At 49.0% G+C, this 21,623-nt stretch overlaps 1 protein-coding gene across 2 annotated transcripts in view; it reads right to left on the bottom strand.

The window, feature by feature from the left end:
- Spns3 (SPNS lysolipid transporter 3, sphingosine-1-phosphate (putative)) overlaps positions 1-21,031 on the bottom strand; it is a 53,620-nt gene extending 32,589 nt beyond the window's left edge. The window contains exons 1-8 of one of the 2 annotated variants that reach the window (XM_087910342.1): positions 20,586-21,031; positions 17,192-17,257; positions 12,725-12,861; positions 11,286-11,437; positions 10,617-10,683; positions 9,358-9,506; positions 8,717-8,869; positions 1,688-1,877 (exon numbers count right to left, since the gene is read on the bottom strand). In XM_087910342.1, the coding sequence (XP_087766468.1) occupies positions 1,688-1,877; positions 8,717-8,869; positions 9,358-9,506; positions 10,617-10,683; positions 11,286-11,437; positions 12,725-12,861; positions 17,192-17,257; positions 20,586-20,853 (1,182 nt within the window). In that variant the 5' untranslated portion in view covers positions 20,854-21,031. The remainder of the gene's footprint in view (positions 1-1,687; positions 1,878-8,716; positions 8,870-9,357; positions 9,507-10,616; positions 10,684-11,285; positions 11,438-12,724; positions 12,862-17,191; positions 17,258-20,585) is intronic. The other variant, XM_087910341.1, reaches the window with a different exon arrangement.
- Between the last annotated feature and the right edge of the window lie 592 nt (positions 21,032-21,623).

Raw genomic sequence — 21,623 nt, 5'->3', positions numbered from 1 at the left:
AGTCTCTCCATCTACCATGGGGTTTACAAAGATTAAATTCAGGTCTCTTGGCAGCAAGTACCCACTAAGTCATTTCATCAGCCCGTCCCCAGGGAATTTCTCAAAAGAGACCTTTTTTTTTTTTTTTTTGGCAGGCAGTGGTGGTGTGTGCATCTTTAATTCCAGCACTCAGAAGGCAGAAGCAGGTGGACCTCTACGAGTTGGGTGCCAGCTTGGTTTACAGAGAGAATTTCAGGACAGCCAGGTGAAAAATAAAAAGAAAGAGAAATGTTCTTAGATGAGGACAGAAAGAGACAGGCAGGACACCTGCTAAGTTTAGACCCTCTTAGACTAAAGCCACCTCAAGGCCTTCTCTGTCCTCGCCAACCCATGTTAGATGGCACTAAGAAGTATGGTCTCTGGGGCCTGAGTCCCCTTGGGGAAGTCTTAGGGTGAAGTGCCAGAGGGAGAAGAATACAGAATGGGGAAGGAGAGAGACCAGGGGAGTTGGAAGGACAGCATCCAGGGGAGTCATGAAGGTCACGGGTGTGCACTGCCACTGCCTATAGGCCAGGGGTGAACCTCTAGAGAGGCCACATCGGCCTTAAGGAATTAAGCAAGGTCGGAGCCCACTCCAAAACTACAGAAGTGTTCCCAACCCTAGCATCTGGGCAACTGTCACTCAGAAGGCAATGACAGAAAACAATGCCTTCCCGGGTAGCCCTTGTCCATTTTCTGCCATCCTACACCTGCTCAGCCCGGCAGGAGTCAGAACCGTGGGGAGGGGTGGTACCCGTGACAAAGGACAGAAAATACGACAAGGAACTTGAGCACACCATGGGTCCCCTCATCCCAGGGCAATTTTCTGTGCCTGGATAACAGCCTTATTCAGAGGTAGAACAGAAGCTGTGATTTAAGTGGAACCAGACTTTGTAGTCCTTGAATGTGACTGGCCATAACAGGACAGTCACCAGGACTGCGGCAGGGGGAAGGGGACACAACAGTAAAACCACAACCACAAGCCAGCTTGTGAGTTCAGCCAGCTCAGTGGACCTGAAGCCTATGGACACGGGTACAAAGATGACACTGTCCTCCTAGAAAGAGCAAGTCCTTCCCACTTGGCAAGACAGGGATGGGGTAGGAGGGTAGGAACAGTGAATTATGACAGGATGTTTAATAATCTGGGGACACTTCAGAGGAGTGAATAATAACTGTGGGAAGAGAAAGACTCCAGACAGAAGAGGAACAGACACAAGCAAAGTGTAGCACCCCTGTCCTAGGCAGATTGTGAGGCACAGGAGGGACTAGAACGGGACCAGGATCTGGAAAACTCATGCTGACCATAAGTGTCTTTCAAGCAAGGCCTGCACCAGTCATGGCCAACCTTTCTCATCCGGAACTTGGGGGACATTCCCTTTGCCTCCCCAGGTTCACAACACACCCTGGGACAGATAAACACTCCTACTCTACCCAGACAACCAAGCAGTAGGCCAGAGGGACTCACTCCACAGTCAAAAGGGGATCACAATCAAATCTAGTCCCGCCTCTTTACTGGGCAGTTCTCAGTGAGCCTTTGTGTGCTCAGCGGGAACTGGGGCTAGAGACCAGGCTGGAAGAGATGACCTGTATAATGAACACAAATTCACAACTTAGTGTGCACCTGCATCCTCAAGGGCTTCCCACCCACTCCCAGGGGGCCCTCACTTACATAGGAGGCCAGGAGGGTCCTTGAGGCCAAGATGAGAGCCAGGTAGAGGCAGGGAGCTGCAGCAAATAGACTGGAAGCACAGATGAGGGGCTCAGCCCTGGGGTTCACCTTCTTGTACCTTCTCGAGGCCTCTGCCCCCAGGATGACACCAATAATGCCAGTTGCAACTGTCAGTGCCCCAAAAATCAGGCTGATGGGAAAAGACAGAGAGAACCTGGTCAGACCTGCATCCTATCCCTGCCTCCAGGGTCAGGCTACCTGACCTAGTTACATGATCTGGTACCAGCAGGAGCCAAGCCCAGAGCTGCAGCTGGAAAGCTAAGGACCCTTACCTTGTAGAAACCTCCGCCCAGGCACATCCACAGTGACCTGTCTCACCACTCCAAAAACCCAGCTCAGAAATTTTAACTCTAGGGCCCCACCCATCTTCAATGCTAAGATGATGGCACACATTCACCTCTTTTTTGTTATTGTTCATTTTGTTTTGGTGGTGGGGGGTGGTTTGTTGTTTGGCTCTTTTTTTTCTTTTTTGATAGGCTCTTGTTATGCCTTGGCTGGCCTAAATCTCACTATGTAGACAAGGCTGGCCTAGCTCACAGAGATCTCTGCCTCCCCAGTGCTGGTATCAAAGGCGGGTGCCACCACACCTACACATTCTTCTCTTGAATCTCACCCATCTTCACCCTGGCCCTGTATATCTCCCAAGCAGCCCTCAATAACACATCTTTCCTACCCATTCTTGTACCCACTTCAACCCCATCTGCTTTGACAGAGATTATCTCTCTACACAGGTCGTCAGAAAGCACTTCTTCCTCCTCCTCCTCCTCCTCCTCCATGACTTTATTTTTATGTGTGCATGTAGTATCAATGGTGGTCAGAAGGAAGTATCAGGCCCCCTGAAGATGGAGTGACAGGTAATTGTGAGTCGCCATATGGGTGTTGGGAACACAACCCCAGGTCCTCTGCAAAAAAAAACAGCCAGTGCTCTAACCACTGAGCATCATCTCCAGCCCCAGAAAGTGCTTCTTAAGACACGATTGACTATGTTCCTAACCACACTTTGTCCAAATCTTCCATCAGCTCTCAAACACCCAGAGATCGGGTCCCAGATCCCTGAACCTCAAGTCTCAGCTCTGTTCTTGTCCTCAACTCTGCAAAGCCCACATACTTCCATTTCTTCATCTGGGACACTCTGCAGTAGCTTTCTTGTTTCCTTGCTTGCTGTATTCTCAACTTTTCAAATTCCTCCTCAACCCACATGACTCTCACAAATACTTGCTCCCAGGGGACACCATTCACTGTGCCCACGCTGTCTGCTTTATTTCCATCGGTCCCTGTAGCACTACCTACCATCCATACCTTGCAGATTCCTGAAAAGCAATGACCAGATTTGGTTTCTCTCTTGTCCTCTGTGCTGGGAGTCCAGAGCCCAGAACATAAATGATACATGTTAAATAAACAAACTCTTGCAAGACTAGGAAAGGTGAAGGGCAGTATCAGACAGCTGCTGGATAGAGAGGCAGGATCTGCGCAGATAGACATCACCCCACTGCTCCATTCAAGCTCCTTTTAAAGGACTTTCAAGGCCTCACTGAGACAGTGACCGGTGTGGACTCTGACAGCCATATCTAACCAGGCTCTTCCAGCCCCTCAGTGGCACTCTGGTGTCCTCTCTACAAACCCCTGCCAACATAGGGCTCCATGGGACTGGCCCTGATGACCAGTGTGGCCTCCTCTCTCAGACCCTCATTCCCTTTACACGAACAACAATTCTCTGAGCCAGTCTCATGATTTCTGGCCAGCCTCTCCGCCATGCTCTGACTGCTCTCTGGAGCTGTGGCCCCAACAAACACCTGTCTCCCCCAGTCATGTCCCTTTTCAGACACAAAAATCGCAGACTTGTGTGAGATGGCCAGGACCCAACTGTTATCCCCATGAGAACTGAGGAGAGTGGATCAGTCAGTTCAGTGCTTTGCCACTCAAGCACGAAGACCTGAGTTCAATCCCCAGCATCAGCATAAATGTCGAACATGATGATGTCACGCTTTCATAATCCCAGGCTTGCGAAAGCAGAGGTGGGCAGATCAGTAAGGCTCTCTGACCAGCTGGCCCAGCTGAAAAATCAAGTGGACGGCTCCTGAGATGTGAGTTCTACATACATGCATACACACACACCCCCACACACATACTCAACAAATGTGACATGTGGGTTGGCAAGATGGCCCAGCAGGGAAAGGCACTTGCTGCCAAGCCTAACAATCTCAGTTTGATCCCCAGGACTCACATGATGGAAGGAGAGACATGACTGTAGCAAGCTGTTCTCTAGTCTCTGCACACATGTGAAAACACATACACGCACACACATACACAGTAATAGGTTTTTAATTTTATTTCTATTTTATGTGTATGGGTGTTTTGTCTGGGTGTATGTCTGCGCCAATGGAGGACAGAAAGGGCATCAGAGCCCCTAGTACTATAGTTACAGATAGTTAAGAGACACCATGTTAATGCTGAGGATCAATCTCAGGTTCTCCGGAGTAGCATGGAGTGCTCTTAACCACTGAGCCATCTCTCCAGCCCTTGTAACAATTATTTTAAGTAAACAAACTTTGAAAAGAATGTAACCATGCAAAACTGGACATCAGCAAACTGAGGGCAAGTGAACCCCACCAGTCAGCCTCTGTGAACTGTCTATTTCATAAGCTGAACTAATGAACGTACCCCTCTCTATGTAGCAGGGGACATGGAAACAAAGCAGTCAGGAACTCGCCCGAGGTGGCCTGATACAGCCTTTCAGAGGCAGGGCCAGAACCTTCGAGACCAGTCCCACCAAACAGAAGCCTGCGTGTCCCTGAGCCGTGTGATAGTCCTCACAAACCTCCCCAGCCAGGCTCTGGCTACAAATCAGATCCTGAGTAAGTGGTTTCATCTCTGAATCTCACTCTGAGCCAGACATGGTGGCTTCTCAAGATCTTTGAGAGACTTGGGTTGATTGATCAAATAGGCATTGCAGCCAGTTCTCTGATTGGCTCTGGTGCCAGGAGAAAATATGCTTCAGCCCCTAAGACCTTCAAGTACCACCCCCAACGCAAGATCCCAAGGGGCTCCTACAAGCTCTACAGCAGTCCAGACTCCATCTGCACACACCCTGAGAGAGGCATCCTACTCCCTGCCATGTAGCAACTTCCTCTGGGCCACTTCAGCTCCAGGGTTGGAAGCTCTACCGTGGCTGCACAGGAAGCTTCCTGCTGGTGCTACTTAATTTTTTAGTCAACTTGTCACAAACAGGAGTCCTGTGTGCAAGCGGGGGTCAGAGAAGAACTTTCAGGAACCTCAGTTGAAGAGATACCTGAATCAGATGGTCAAGTCTGTGAGGCATTTCCTTTCTTGCTTTTTTCCAAGACAGGGTCTTACTATGTAGCTCTGGCTGTCCTAGAACTTACTATGCAGACCAGGCTGGCCTCAAAGTCACACAGATTTACCTTCCAAGTGCTGGAATAAAAGGCATGCACCACCACTCCTGACTTATTTATTTATTTGTATGTGTGTGTACGTGCACTGGTAACCATAGAAGGCAGAAGAGGGAGCTGGATCCCCTGAGACTGGACTTTAGGATAGTTGTGAGCTGTCCTGTAGGTGCTGGGAACAAAATCCAGATTCTCTGCAAGAGCAAGCAAGCGTTCGTAAAAACAAAACTGAGACATCTCTCCAGCCTCTGGCGTTTTCTTGACTAAGGATTGCTGGGGGAAGGAACTGGACCACCCCAAGCAGGTGATCCTGGGTTGTATAGAAAAGCAAGCTGAGTAAGTCCTGGAGAGCAAGCCAGTAACAGCGGTCCTGCATGGTTCTGCTTCAGTCCCCCACACACCCCCATTCCTGCCTGCATTCCTGCCCTAACCTACCTCAATGGTGGACTGTGACACAGAAGTGGAAGATGAGGAAATAACACTTTTTTCTTCCAAGCTGCTTTTGGTCATAGTGTTTATCACAGCGACAGAAAGCGAGTTAGGACACCACCTCTCTCTCACTGCATCTGGGGCTGACCCTAGCCAAGGGGTTGTAGTAGCCCCAACACGAGGACTTTCTACTGCTCCTCCATAGGCTAAAACCACAGCCTCACAAGATATTCCAATCTCTGGAACCTTCTAGGGAAAACCACACTTTGCTGATATTAAGAACCCTCATATTGCCTGGAATGACCACCCTCCCTTAGCCCCGACCATAGTCACTTCTATGCTCACTGGGGGACCTCCAGCCCAGAAATCAAAGGGTTGTGTCATGTGACTCTGGAAGCAAAGGTTAGAGAGATATAGCCAAGGAATGCTATCAGCCTACAAGGACCTAGGATAGGCAAAGGTTCCACAGAACTCCAAGAGAACGTGCCTGCAGACACCTTGATTTGTGATCGCTGGAAGTGTCGGCCTCCAAACTCGTGACAAAACTCATTTCTCCGTTTTGGATTTTTTTGGTTTTTGTTTTCTGTTTTCTGTTTTTGTTTTTGTTTTTCCGAGACAGGGTTTCTCTGTGTGCCCTAGCTGTCCTAGAACTAGCTCTTGTAGACCAGGCTTCCCTCGAACTCACAGATATCCACCTGCCTCTGCCTCCCAAGTCCTGGGATTAAAGACATATGCCACCACTGCCTGGCTAATCTCTGGGTTTTTTTAATTGGGCTTTTTATTTTATTTTATTTTTTAGTACTGAGCAAGGGCATATCCTTTTTCTTTCTTTCTCCACCTCCCTTTTTTCTTAGGTGGATTTTCATGTGGGTCAGCTATCAGGCTAGACTCTTACTCCCTATGTAGCTGAGGCTGACCTTGAACCTTATGTATATCATAAGCATGTGTATATGTATGTATGTTTGTATGTATGTATGAGGTACCATAGTGTACAAGTGGAAGTCAAGGGAGTTGGTTCTCCCCTTCCACCATGTAGGTTTCCAGGAATCGAAAATCAGGTCACCAGTCTTGATGGCAAGGATCCACCCTTGAACTTCTGGGTCCTCGTGCCTCCTCCTCCCTTGTGATAGGATTAAGGGTGTGGGACACTATTCTGGATGTGTGCAATTCTAGGGCCTCCTGCACTCCAGGAAAGCACGCTGCTATCTGAGTCACAGCCCCAGCCCACATTTCTGTGGTTTGAGACCGGTGTGTGGTCACTTACTTTATCAAGCACAAGAAACAAATATGCCCCTCAGTCCTCAGACAGGTGATGTGAAGAGGCCAGAGAGTGGAAGCTGAGCAGAGACAACGGCTTCTATAAACAAGCATCAATACCTGCAGTGGGACTGGGTCTTCGGGGCTGTTTAGGAAGCTGTCTCTGCCTCCAGAGAGGACAACTGCACGGGGTGGGGGGAGCAAGCACAAACTTCTCCATCTTTATGTGTTTGTTCACAGGATTTTTTTCTATATGCTAGACAGCTCTGCCAGCTGGTAGGGCAGGTTACTGACAGCGTCAGGCTGTCTCCAGGGGCAACAGGACGTGGAGCTTCAGAACAACAGCTGCAGTGTTAGATAGATTCGAATCTTGGCTATTGCTTGGTAGTTGTGTGATCCTAGACAAGTCACTGAACCTGTGTGACCTTTCATCTCCTTTGTAATTCAGAGACAGCATAAATACCTTCCTCCGCAGGTTTTCTATGTAAAACAGTTGGCATGAGGCCTGAAGCAAACATTAAGAGCTGGAGGTGTGGCTCATTGATAGAGCCCTTCACGAAAAACCTGCTGAAGAGGCTGTGTGCGTGGCTCATCAGTGGAACATTTGCCTAGTGTGTTTGCCCCAGAGAACACTTGCTTAGAATGCACAAGGCCTCAAGTTCAATCCCCAGAACTGCAAAATAAGTTTAATAAACATTGATGAGAAAGGGAAGGAAACTGGAGGCAGAGATAACACTGGGGCAGAAGCACAGACATTCTGGAAAACACACAAGCTCCCTCTGGGCATTGGGGAGTAAAATTGAGGCAAAAAAGGAGGCTGGAGAAGAGAAAGTAGGTGTTGGTGTGACCAGCAGAGAACCAAGCAGAGGGGAGGCTGGGGACTTAGAAGCTCAAGCAGGGGCTGGAGAGAAGCTCGGTGGTTAGGAGCACTGCTAAGAACACTGGCTGCACCTGCAGAGGACCAGATCTGATTCCCAGCACCCACATGGCAGCTCACAACCATCTGTAATTTCGGTGCTGGGGACCTGGTGCTCTCTTCTGGCCTCCTCAGTCACTGCACACATGTGGTGCACAGACATACATGCTCGTTCAACACCCATATACACGAAAACTTAATTTCACTTAATTTAAAAGTCCAAGAAATCAGCAGGGCAAGATCAAAGATGAAAAAGGATACAGAAGAGAAAACATGTTATCAGAGAAGGGGGCAAGGAATTAGGAGCATCAAAGAGGAGGGAAGACAAGGGAGGTAGGCCTAGGAGATATTCTTGACTCCCATCAGGCGGTCACTGGAGTCTTCGGAGAATATGTCAAGAGGTGGTAGGGACAGGAGAGGAGCCCAACAGAGCCAGAGGGCTGCTCAGGCAGGAAATGAAATGATACCTCAACAACTTTTCTGGGTGTCTAGATACCCTGATAGGACAAGGAAGAAATAAACACATCCTTGACCTCCCTAAGCCAAACACAAGAAGGAGCTTCCCAGTGACTTAATTTTCAATCTGTAAAGTGGGATGATCTCACAGAAGAAAAACACTTGGGGCCCATTTGAAAGACAAGGGTGATCATCTACGATTCCTATCACCCCCTGAAGCTCCACAGAAGCCTCACATCCTTCTCCCTCTGGTGTCTTTGGAACTCCCACAGTAGCCACAAGAGTAGGAAGACAAGGATTCCAATACCCACAAGAACCAGCGGAGATGTCTGTGCACATATGATGGCCGGCTCAGTCAGAGCTGGAACCCTGACCTGCCTGTGAGTTCAAAGATCAGCCATCTTCACAGATTGCCTGGAAAGACTGATCCTGGGCTCACAGCCTCCAAGGAACCGTCCCAGCAAGAGCCAGGAACCAGGCCAGTGCCCTCCATCCCCTCCTCACCTGTCCTGACTGCCGCACTGTTCCTGAAAGCAGGGAAGCTGTAGGCCGTGGACCACACGAGCTTCGAACAAAAACTTGGGTGCCCAGAAGCCCAAAGCTCCAGTCACGAAACCTATGGCCGTCACTCCGAGGGTTGAAAACACAAAACTCCAGCTGCAAGAGAAAGTGATAGGGCCAGGACTGAAAGGGCCTGACCACTGCCCCAGGCATGCAGGATCCAGCCTCCCTAAGGCTCTTAACTAATCCATGCTGCAGCGATTGATTCATAAGGCCTGAGACCACAGTGAGGAGAGCTTGTCCTGCTTCTCTTCGAGACCTGGCACCTGGACCAATGTTGCTCCCATGCGGTTTGAAGAGATGGACAATGAACTCACAACATCCGGAAGCAGGTGAGGCTGGAAAAATATGGCCACTGGATAAATGAGCACAGCACGAGGCTAGAGCTCACGCAGCCTGCCCCACTCTCTGCCACATGCAGAGGGAACGTAAGAGAGGGGCATGCCAGTAAGAGTGGAGCTCAGAAAAGGAAGAAGGCCATGAACACTGAGTGCATCCTAGAGGCAGAGAGATGGAGGTCGGAGTTGTTAGGCCAGGCAGAAGGGTTTTTTGAGATTTGCAACGGAGAGAGGGGACACACTTACTTTCTCCCCAAGTATCTGATATCCTCACACCAGCTGCTCCTTGGAGCCCCCACAACCACTTCTTCCGGTTTCTCAGCTGCTCCTCGGGGTGGGTCTGGAACCAGCAGGATGAGTAGAACTAAAGCCACAGCATCCAAACAGGGCATGATCTAGGGAAGGAGGGCCAGGGAGCTCAGGGATAAATTCTACCGCAGCCTAGGAGACAGGAGATGACCTGCCACAGTATCTGAACTCTAGTCTAGCCTGGAGTTCCAGGTGCTGGTTATATAGAGAGCTGGCCCTAACACTTGCCCTCACCCTTATAGAGTTAGTATAGTCTCTCTCGCCAGTGTGGTTACCTTGACACCCAATTAACGCTCAGTACAAACTGTCCTCTACTGGCACCAGGGAGCCTAAGGTAGTCGCAAATGGGAACTCAGACCACTGAGTATTCACAAGCCCTTTTCCTGGCTCACACTTCCAGCTGCCACACCAGTCCCACCCTGCCTTCCTCTCCTGGCACCCCTGCCCGCAGGACATGAATCTCACTGTCTAACCAGGGGCAGCTTCAAACAGTTCAGACCACGAGAAGACTCCTGTGCAAAGCAGGTCAGGCCAGCGTCCTCGAAGCCTCTTCCTGCCCCAGGCTTCTATCTCTGCCTTCCATGACAGTTCAGCAGAGATCTGCATGCAGGACCAAGCCCCAGCACCCTTGGCCATCCAGTTTCTGTCTCTTCTGAATGATCCATATCCTTGTTCTTTTTTTAGGCTGGCCTCGAACTCACAGAGATCCACCTGCCTCCCAAGTGCTGGGATTAAGGGCATTTGCCACCAGTCATATTCTTATTCTAATGAGAGCCACCGGCCAGCAGAGTCTCCCAGGTGTGTTCCCAGTTGTCCAGACTCCACTACCAAGTCACCCCAGATGGCAGTCCTTAGGGATGCTCTGTGCCTGGCCTCACCCAGAAATTTACCAGTCCTTGTCCAAATAATCCTTAAGAGTCCATTGGTAGCCTTAACTTTTTACAGCGAGGGAAGCTGAGGCCCCAAACAGGAAGGCAATTTTCCTGAGGACACACAGCCAGCGAACTGAGCAGCTGAGATTTAACCCCAAGGTCACAATTTCCACAGTCCATATCCCCATGAGGCCCCAATCACCAGCATCCCAACACCCCACATGGCGCCAGGTACTATGCCAAGCGACTAAGGCCACAGAAGACTGGAAAGTCCCAGCCGACCCAGGGGGTGAAGCAGGGGGGTAAAAAGGAAGTGGAACTCACTCGGAGGGCCCAACGCCAGTTCCCTGTCAGCTCCGCCACAAGTGACCCCAGCACGTAGCCCAAACCACTGCAATAGTGGAGTAAGAGAGAGGGCAGTGAGGGATGGAAGGCCGATCCCAAGCCAGTCTGACTGCAGGGAACTGGCTCCCCCGCCCAGGGAGACAGTTCTCTGAGCCTCAGAGCCCATTCCCTGAGAAAGGGCCAGTTTTACACCACCCTTGGTCAGAACCCTAGTGACCTCTGGTTCCTAGCCCAGGCCCTGTGCCATTCCCTCCATATAAGGAGTGGCATGACCCACCACCAACCCCACCCCTGCTTGAGTCAGGCAGGTTCAGGAAATGCGGGTCAGAGCTCAGGGGCCTCGCTGTAGGGCTACAAAGCACACTTCCTTACTGGTCTCCCAAGGCAACCCTCACCAGTGGGCCACACTGCCTCGTCTCACCCCTTCCGGGAGCTTAATTACCTCCCCACTAGCCCATTGAGTGGCAGCGTTGTCCTCACTTACAGCCAAGAAGACAGGCTCGAAACAGAGTGTGCAGTGATGGGGAAGGAAGGAGCAACGATGGGATTCTGATCCCAGCCCTCCTGGTTTGATCTCTCCTACCCCCAGCGCAGCCCCTGTTCTGATTCCTTCGGCCTCAGTTTACCTTTGGAGATTTGGATACCAACCTTCCAACAGGGATGAAGATGTAAAAGACAGCCAGTACGCAGGTTCTCTGGTCCTTCACGAAGAGGTCACCCAGGACGGTGGGTGCAATGGTGGAGTAGCTTGCAGCACCAGTGCCCACGACCCCCCGGGACAGGAAGAAGAGCCAGGAATACTGGATAAGCCGGCACAAAACCATGGTGAGATTCAAAATTTTCCCATGGGACAAGGGGCCAGAGGATGAGTCAGAAGGCTTAAAGGGATCCCATGACAAAGGCCCATAGGGAAGGAGGGAGGAACATTTCCAGGCTCCCAAACTCACATGTGTGGTCCTACTGGTGCTTATAGCCACTGCCTGCTCAGAACAGAGTGAAAATCCTTCTTCTGCCTCTCTGCTAGCAGGGGCAGTTTCCCAAGACAGTACCTATTACACCAACCTCCCCCAACTCCCACAAAGTCCCTCAAAATGGGAAGTGAAGTGGAGGGCCAGGAAGCCTCCTGTTAAGAAAGTTTAACGGGCCATACTGGCCGTGGTGGCACACTTCTTTAAACCCAGCACTTGGGAGGCAGAGACAGACAGATTTCTCTGAGTTTGAGAGGTCTACAAAGTTGTGAAACAGCCCTGGCTATATAGCAAGAGAGCCTGTTTCGAAAAAAATACAAACAAAAACAATAACAAAACACAGAGAAACTCTGTCTCAAAAAAAATATTGAAAAGGGGCTGAAAAGATGGCTCAGCAGTTAAGAACACTGGCTGTTCTTCAAGAGGACCTGGGTACAGTTCCCAGCACCCACACGGCAGTTCACAACTGTCTGTAACTCCAGTTCCAGGGGATCTGACACCTTCACACCAATGTGCATAAAATAAAGTTAAATAAACATTTAAAAAAGAAGAAGAAACAGGAAAAAGAAAAGAAAGAAAAATAAGAAAATCTAATTGTCCAGGTGAACATAGTGGTGCATGCCTTTGATTTCAGCACTTGGGAGGCAGACACGGGCAGATTTTTGAGAGTTAAGACCAACCTCTTCTACCTGAAGAGTCCATCCCATCCAGAGCTACAGAGTGAGAAACTGTTTCAAAAACAGTTTAAAAAACTGGATTTAAAAAAAAAAAAAAAAAAAGCTGGGTTTAGTGATGCATGCCTTTAATCTCAGCACTCCGGAAACAGAAGCAGGCAGATCTCTGTGAGTTCTAGGCCAGCCTGATCTACAAAGTAAGTTCCAGAACAGCCAGTGCTCTATAGTGAGACCCTGTCTCAAAAAAAGTAAAAACAAAAACAATAACAAAACATGTCTAACAGCCTCCCTACTCGGGCTTAGAGGCTGTGCCACAGCTCCCTCCGGGGCCCTGGCAGTACAGTCTCTGAGATGGCTTGGACCAGAAGGGAACTCTGAGGCAACTGGACCAGGAAGAAAGCAGATGGGGAAGGTTCCAGGGACTGGGCAAGGATGTAGGCCTTACCTGGTAGGAGATGAAGGAGCTGGAGAGGCCAGCCCCTGACCACAGCAGGATCCCAAAGCACAGTATGGCCTTGCGGCTGTGGCGGTCACCCAGATAGCCAAACACAGGCGCAGACACCAGCAGGCAACCGATGAAGACTGGAGGAGACACACAAGGGACAGCCTGGATCCTCCAAGAGGGTGGCTGGGCAGACAGCCCTTCTGGCCCAGGGAAGAGGCCTGGCACAGATGCCACAAGCTGGCATCTTGGCAGTGGGCCCAGGGCAAGAGAAGGAAGAGATAAAAAGTTGAATCTTACTTTCCTAGTCCATTATACAACCCACAGCCCAGGGTGTGTATGACACTGAGCATGGACCAAATCTCAACTCTGAATTATGTTCCTATATGGCCTCTGAGCATCACCCCAGTCTTGGGAAGCTGACATCAGACAGCATAGAAAGAATGTAGAGCCACCAACACAGAGTAGATGCTAGCCTTCTGGATTTGCAAGAATACATGGTTTCTGTGAGCTTGGGTGTAGGAACTGATCTGATCTGTCCCTCACACACCTGCTGCTGGCAAAAGGAAAGGGAGGTCAGGCTTTGGACCAGCAGAGGAGGAATCTGAAACAAGCACATGGACTACAAACCAATGATGATGTGGAATGCTGGGGGAAGAACTGATGTGCCTCAGTACACCTACTATTCTCCACACCGACACCTATGTCCAGACCAGGATCACAGGCATCTGAGGCTGACCTTGAACTTGCTATGCAGCCAAGGAAAACCTTGAGCTTCTGATCCTCCTATCTCTACCTACTGACTGTTGGTGCTACAGGTGTGTGTATTGTTTTTACGCAATGCAATAGAATTCAGGGCCTTGTGCATCCTACACAAGCATCTACTAAGGGGACTACATCTCCAGTTACATCTGCATCAAGCCGGGCATGGTGCAAGCTTAATTACAGCACTCAGGAGGCCGAGACAAAAGGACTAGAGCCTCAAGGGAACCTGGGTTACACAGCAAGACCTTGTCTCAAAAACACAAAGACACGGGCCAGCTGAGATGCCTCAGTGAGTAAAGGTGCTTGCCACCAAGTCTGAGATCCTGAGGTTGATCCCAGGACCTACATGGTGAAAGAACAAAATCAACTCCTGAAAACTGTCCTCTGACTCCACACTCACATCATGACTATGTACACACACGCACAAGCACAAGAACACACACAGAGACACAACACTAAATGTAATAAAAATGTTTCCTTTAATTTTTTAAAACTTTTATAATTTTGTGTGTATGATTGTTTTACCTCCTTGTATGTATGTGTACTTCATGTATGCAGTGCCCTCAGAGGCCAGAGAGGATGTGGGATCCTCTGTAACTAAAGTTTCAGGTGGCTGTAAGGACACAGGATCCAACCCATGTCCTCTGGAAGAGCAACCAGTACTCTTTTTTGTTTGTTTGTTTGTTTATTGGTTTGGTTTGGTTTTTCAAAACAGGGTTTTTCTGTGTAACAGCTCTGACATCCTGAAACTCACTCTATAGACCATGCTGGCTTTGAACTCACAGAGATCTGCCTCTCTCTGCCTCCCAAGTGCAGGAATTAAAGGCGTGCACCACCACTGTCCAGCCCACCCAGTGCTCTTAACTGGTGAGTCACTGTTGCAGACTATAACAACATTTGTAATAGCTAAAACTAAGCAAAGCACTTATTAGTGTTGTGTTTGCTCTTCTGTGAGAACGAAGACCTAGTTTTGGGTTTGCCCAGCTGGCTAGCACGTGGATAAACTAACACACAATGTCTGTGTCTAAAATAAAATCTCCTTCCTTGCAGGATGCTGAGTCCTGGCCTCCAAGTTGGTAAAGCTAGCAGGTAGACAATGAAGGCCTAAAAACCTCTCCCCTTTTGCCTTATCCCCTATCAAAAAGCCAAGATTTAGGAGTGCTCTGTCTAAAACCTGGGACTCTATTTCCTGATCGTAGAGGACTGACATTTCCTTAGCCCAATGAATGCCCAGCTCAGGTCCCAGTCCCCCACTCTCCCATGACCTGCTGTAGTACTAGGTTAAGCAATATGTAATTGTGGAAATTAGGCCACTTTTGACCTACAAAACCAGCAATTTAATATGTTTCAACCTAATACTCCAGAGAGTGATCTCCAGTGTTGACGGCGTTTAAAATTGTAATAGCTGCTGCCAAAACAGGGCTCCAAAAAGGCTATATCAATTTACACTGGCATAGAAGTGCATGTTAGGGCTCTTGTCACCAACTAATATAAGCTAGAATTTCATTTTTGTCTGTCTAATGAAAAACACATGATATCTCACTGAACAAATGGTCTCAGGCCCAGGTAGCCTCTCTCTCCCTATGTAGCTGATAACTTTGATTCTTCTTCCTGCCTCTACTTCCATGGATAACAAGTATACCTACACCTAATGCTCTTGGTGATGTTTTATTTGTTTTCTTCTGTTCAAGACAGAGTCTCCCTGTGAACCCTGTTTGACTTGGAGCATACTATGTAGACCAGGCTAGCCTCCAACTCATAGAGATCTACTTGATTCTGCCTCCTGAAGCATGTGTCAGCAGTGCCAGTGTTAGCAAAATTTGTGTTGTTATTTTCATTCCTTCTAGAACTATTTATTCCTTCATATGCTTTCAGTTGACATTTAAAACATTTTTATTATCTGTATAAAATCTGTAGTCTCAGCTCTGAGAAGCTAAAAGCAGATGGATCAAGAGTTCAAGATCATTCTTGGATACTTGATGGTTTCAGGGCCAGCCTGAGTTACATGAGGCCTCATAAATAAATAAATAAATAGATGTTTTTGAAAGACGGAGCAAAGTTAAGAGCACTTGTTCTTTCAGAGGATCCAAGTTCAGCTCCCAGCATCCACAATCTGTTATCTGTTCCCAGCTCAGAACAATCTGTAACTCCAGTTCCAGAGGCTCTAGTGCCCTCTTCTGACCTCCAAAGGCACCGAGCATACACGTAGCATGTATACACACATGCAAGCAGAACATTCGTACACATAGAATAATAAATATTTAAAAATAAATAAATCCAGCCGGGCGGTGGTGGCGCACGCCTTTAATCCCAGCACTCGGGAGGCAGAGGCAGGCGAATCCCTGTGAGTTCAAGGCCAGCCTGGTCTACAAGAGCTAGTTCCAGGACAGGCACCAAAAACTACAGAGAAACCCTGTCTCGAAAAATCAAATATATGTATATATATATGTATATATATATATACATATATATATATATAAATCCAGGAATGGTGATATTCACCGATAATCCCAGCACTTGGGAGGCAGAGACAGAGATGTCTGTGAGTTTGAGGCCAGCCTGCTCTACGTTGAGAGCTCCAGGTCAGTCAATGCTACGTAATGAAACCTGTCTCAAAAAGCAAAACAAAATAGATGTAAATATGATTTTAATAAAAATAACTAAGTAAAACCTTTGCCTGAAGCTGAGATAGTTCAATAAGCAAGTACATCCACGCTGACCTGGAACAGACTTTTCTCCTTTTTACCAGCCCCTAAGTGAAACTCTGCAGCAATGGTTTTCATAGATTTGTGTTAGCTATACAAGTCATCTGGAGATGACCTGAGTTTAGAGGAAGCTGTAGTAGGGAATCTGCAAACACTATGCCTTTTTTAAATTTTGAGACAAGGTCTCTGTCGATAATCTTGGCTGACTTAGAACTCACTCTGTAGATCAAGCTGGCCTGGAACTCACAGAGATCTACCTGCCTCCACCTCTTGAGTGCTAGGATTAAAGGCATGTGCCATTACACCCGGACATGCCTTTTTATTTTAAACAGGATCTGTCTCACTATGTAATACTGGCTGTCTAAAACTCACTAAATTCTAGACTGACCTGGAACTCTTGAGCCTTTTTGGACTGACCGTCTATAGGGGTTCTGGAACTGGTTCCCAGAAGATAGAGGGCAATTGGGGTAAGGGACAGGTTGCAGAGAGGACCCACAGTGTACATGTGGCATCATGTGACCATATGTGTCCCTGTGTGCATACACATAGGTGTGTATCACTTACCCAAGCTTGCTTGGAAGGTTAACTTATGTTTCAACCCCTTGGAATGGAGTGTGGCTGCTCCCTGATGCTGGATTAATAGATTCTCTGAGGCTCAGAGTCCTTCTGAGCCCACCTGAGGCTCAAGGTGTATCTGTCTACCTGTCTATGAGCCTGTTAGTCAGATTTCTCAGCTCTGTGAGAGAAAAACACACACCGGGATTTCTGGCTTCTCTGTTTGGAATACTCAGCTGAGCTACAAGCAAGTTGGAAACTAGGGACACGCAGGAGCCTTCCCCAGTCTGTCTCCCTCAGTACATCCTGCAGCTGACTCCAGCTCCAGAGCCTGTTCGAGACCCAGCTCTCTCCTCCAGAAGACTAGGGGTCTGGAACTAGCCACAGAACCCACCATACTATAACAAAAGAGCCCTTGTTCCAAGGTCCAGAACTGGCTCCTTACCTGTCTGCAGCAAACCAGCACGGCTGTCACTGATGTTAAAATACTTCTGGATATCCAGTAACACTCCTAGGGACAGATAGACAGCATTGATGGGAAGCAACCCACCCGGCTGCCCTCCAAGGTTGCTTCTTCTGAAATCAGGACAGGTCCAGATAAGCAGCACAGCACAGGACATGGAAGCTGGGCCCACGGTCCTCATCTTCACCGACCTGGACATTTTCATAACCACACAGCAATAGCAGCAACAGCAACAACAGCAACAAAAAACCCAGAAACATGCCCGTACCAAACACACACCAAAGTCAGGCATGGCAGCACATACCTGTAATCTCAACAGTCAGGAGGTGGAGACAGGAGGATCAGGAGTTTGAGGCCAGCAGACATCAAAACCAGCCTTAGGTATATGAAACCCTGTCTCAAGAAGAGAGGCGGGACCAGCACTGTGCCTGATACACAGGCTCCACTTGCCCAAGACTGTCCAGCTGGAATGGGAGGAGCAAGGATTGCTACTCTGACAGAGGCAGCTTCCCCAACCAGCATCACAGAAGGGGAACAAAAGTCCCCACATGGGGCGCCGCCCACAAGAAGCCCTACACCCACCCCTCTGATATGATCTCTATAGCCATTAGATGAAGATCAAAGAACAAAAGGCACCAGGTAGGAGAGTTCATTTATTCATCTGGTTTGAAACCAATCTCCATAACAGCCAAACATATACATCTGTATATCTTTTTCACCTTAAAAAAATATTATTTTGAGAAAAAAAATCCTCATATAGCCTAAGCTGACCTTAAACTCTCTATGTAGCCAAGGATGACCTTGAACTTCTAATCATCTTGACGCTACCCAAAGTACTAGGATTACAGGTATGTGCCACCACACTAGTTTTATGACTTGCTGAGGATGGTACCCATGGCTTCACGCTTGCCAAACAAGTACTCTACCAACTTAGTTACACCCTCGGCCCTTTTTCACCTTTTAATGACACCAGATGGCATAATCATCAGAGAGAAAGGAAAATATGCAACATAAGTTAGCAAGAAAAATAGCTACTTAAAAGTCCTCTGAGTGCACTCATTTTCCATTTTTAGGAGAGTTTCCTTGATCTGTCTCCTGTGACCTTCTCAATCTTGTGGGTAGCCCAAGGCCAAGGGCAAAGCCAGCTCTTCCCCCAGTCTCTGCCACCCTGGTCTTCCTAAGCACTACTACTTCCACTGGAGACCCTTAGCTGCTACACCAATGTTTGACCCTAGCAGTCCCCAAGAAACCCTGAATGGTTTCACTTCTCCAAGCCTTCCCCATTGTGACCACAGCCAAAGGAAGTCCCAAGAGGGAAGGACTCTGGCAGGCAGGTCTCAGGGTCTGACAGCCCCACTGGGGTCCGCCAGGGCAGAGAGTGCCGCAGTTAGTTAGGGCTAAGGCTCAGAAGGTTGCACAGTGACACTTCTAGAAGCTCTGTGCCTCTCACCCCGCCCCACTCCTCCAAGCCCCTCAGCCCATACTAAGGTTCTGGCCTCCTTGTCAGCCTGATCCCCTTTGTTAGCCTCTGAACTGACCTCCCCAGCTCACCTTGCATCTTTCAAGGACCCAAATCCCATTATAGTCTTCCACTTAAGGTTCGCTCCCATGGTTCCCCATTGCCTGGATCAGAAAGTACAAGCTCCCGGGCCACCATTCAAAAGCCTGTGATCTTGCACCAAACACCCTCTGGGGGATTATTTCCTGCTTTTTCTCCCTCTTGCCACTTCTGATCAGTACACTCACCTGCCTCGATTCACATCTATGATTCCCGCCCTTTCGGTCATCCCAGTTCCCAAGGCCCGGGAAAAGGGTCCCTGTGTGTCCATTCTGTAGTCATTCGTCCTCAGGGCTGGTCTGCTGACACTCACCCCACTCTGTCTCACATCTGAGCAAGCTGGGCCCATATTCTGTGTCCCTCTGAGTTCCTCAAAGACACAGTCCTGCTCTGGTAATGTCTGCAGCCCCAGACTCCCATTCATTCCAGAGGTTCCTAGCTATCCTAAACTCATAACTGATGGCTCAACGTCCTGGTTTTGGGAATGGTCAGCAGTTGCAGTTCCTCGAGTAGGCTTCCCAGCCTGGCTTGAGCCCCCTCGTCTGCACTGCTCCCCCGCCCCCATCTCTCTGCCTTGTATGGTCATTATCGGTAAACTTCTTTCTGTGCCCCTTAAGACAGTTGTCCCTGCAGTAGGGACCACACATCTGAGCTTTTCCTGGGTCCTACCAGAGGCTCCTGCTCACAGTGCACAGTGGTGATGTGGATGATGAAAGGAAGGGTTGGCTAGGCATGGCGCCACACCTGCAGTCTCAGCACTTGGAAGACAGAAGCAGGAGGATTGCGAGTTCAAGATCATTTTCAACTACATAGTGAATTCAAAGCCAAACTGGTCTTACTTAAGACCCTGTCTCAAAAACAAAGAAAGAAACAAAAGAGATGGAACATCCATCAGTTAGTAGAGAGCTTGCATAGCATGCACAAAGACCCCAACTTCAATCCCTAGAACGACATAAACCATTGCAGTGTCTTGCCTGTAATCCTCGCTCTCAGGAGGCAAAGGCAGGGATGTCAGCACCTTAAGGTCAGCCTCAGCTACATAGTGAGTTTGAGTCTAGCCTGAGCTACATGAGACCCTGCCTCAAAAAAAAAAAAAAAAAAGAGGGCTGACAAGATGGCTCAGCCTGTGTAGGCACTTGCTGAACAAGCTTGGAAACCTGAGTTCAATCCCTGGAGCTCACATAAAGGTGAAGGAGAGCACCGACTCCATGGAGGGGTCCTCTGACCTCCACACAAGCGCTTGCACACACACACACACACACACACACACACACACACACACACATCCATGCACACAAAAATTAGAATGATCTTTCTAAGAAAGGATTGGCTATGGATTGATGAAGAAAAGAATGAGTGCCTAGACGAGAAGAAACACATTCGTCACAAGCGAACGCATAAGCGAGCCACAAAACGCAGAAGCAGGTTGTGCCCTGTTTCCAACAAGAAGGAAGGCAAACTGCGCAAGGTAGGCCAGCAGCCAGCTGCCCCAGAAACAGTCCAGGAAGAGCCACTCTCACTTGGGAGCTGGGCCAAGCTGTCCTGCCCTCCATAACCTTGCCTGCAGCTCCATCTTCAACCTGAGGCCTTTGCTGCAGAGCACGATCCTATCCATTTACCTCCTAATGTCCCTGCCCCCATACATTGTGTCCCTTTCTGACTTGGGACCATTCAGGAGAGGCTAGAGACCACTTAGTGAAGTAAGACCACCAGAGAAGAATGGGTGCTAGGAGGAAGGTCACAGTGGGTGCACAGTCATGGGCCTGTAGGGTGGGGGTACCTGGAGATCCTGCCCTGGGTCATCCCTTCCCTGCTCACCTGGGATGATGAACCAGTTCATGTAGTTCAGAAGGTTGATGTAGCAGAGAACAGCCGCAGCCAAGGATGCTCTCCAGCGGGGCAGGTTCCAGGAGGCAGATGTGGGGGAAGGCAGACACCCACCTGAAGCCAAGGCCCCATACCCCGCACCTAGACTCTGAGTCTGGCTCTGTGGCCCTCCTGTCAAAGGATCAATGCACTCTGAGGACATTCCCAGAAGTGACAGTTGCAGCCTCCGTGCCAAGACGGGTGCTAAACAAAGCTGCATCAGCTCAGCACCAAGTCACTTCCTGTGGGCTCCCGGCCTCTCAACCTCAAAACAGCTGCCCTGCAACTGTTACACATCTTATCACAGGGTCCTGCTGAGCCACCCCGGTGGGATTTCATCACTCTCAGCCTCCTAGCCCTGCTGGGGAAAGAGGGTCTTGCACTGGTGATTGGATAGCTCCGTGGGCCCTTCATCTAGCCTATGGCTGCAGCAGCTGCATGAGGAAGAGAAACTCCAGGACAGAATATGAAAGAAGTGTCCCCAAGCCCAGATCACTGCAAACTGGCCTGCCTATGCAAGCAAGAGGTGAACTGTGAGCAGGGCCATGAGCCAGGTCAGATACAGGTGGGTGGGGTTATCCGGGAGACCACCAGACTAAGTGGTGAGAAAATTGCCCAGAGGAACAGAACAAGATGACAGAAGAAACTGGAGACATGGAGATAGTTACATAAAACTACTCAATTGGGGGCAGGCAAAATGTCTCAGCCTGTGAAAGTGCCTGCTACCAAGCCTGCTACCAAGCCTTCTACCAAGCCTGCTGACATGTTTGATCTCCAGAGCCCATATGGTGGAAGGGGAGACAAAGTGGTCCTCTGACCCCTACACAATAACATGAACAGAGCGCACAAGTTCCAGTTCATGTGCAAGTGCAGGAGTTCTCTCTCTCTCTCTCTCTCATTCACACACACGCACGCGCACACACACACACACACACACACACATTCTCTTTTGCACATATATATGCACAAAATAAATAAATGTAATACATA

The sequence above is a fragment of the Myodes glareolus genome, chromosome 9 (assembly GCF_982192425.1).
Source record: "Myodes glareolus chromosome 9, mMyoGla1.1, whole genome shotgun sequence".
Taxonomy (NCBI): Eukaryota; Metazoa; Chordata; class Mammalia; order Rodentia; family Cricetidae; genus Myodes; species Myodes glareolus.
This window is presented reverse-complemented; position numbering and strand designations above follow the sequence as displayed.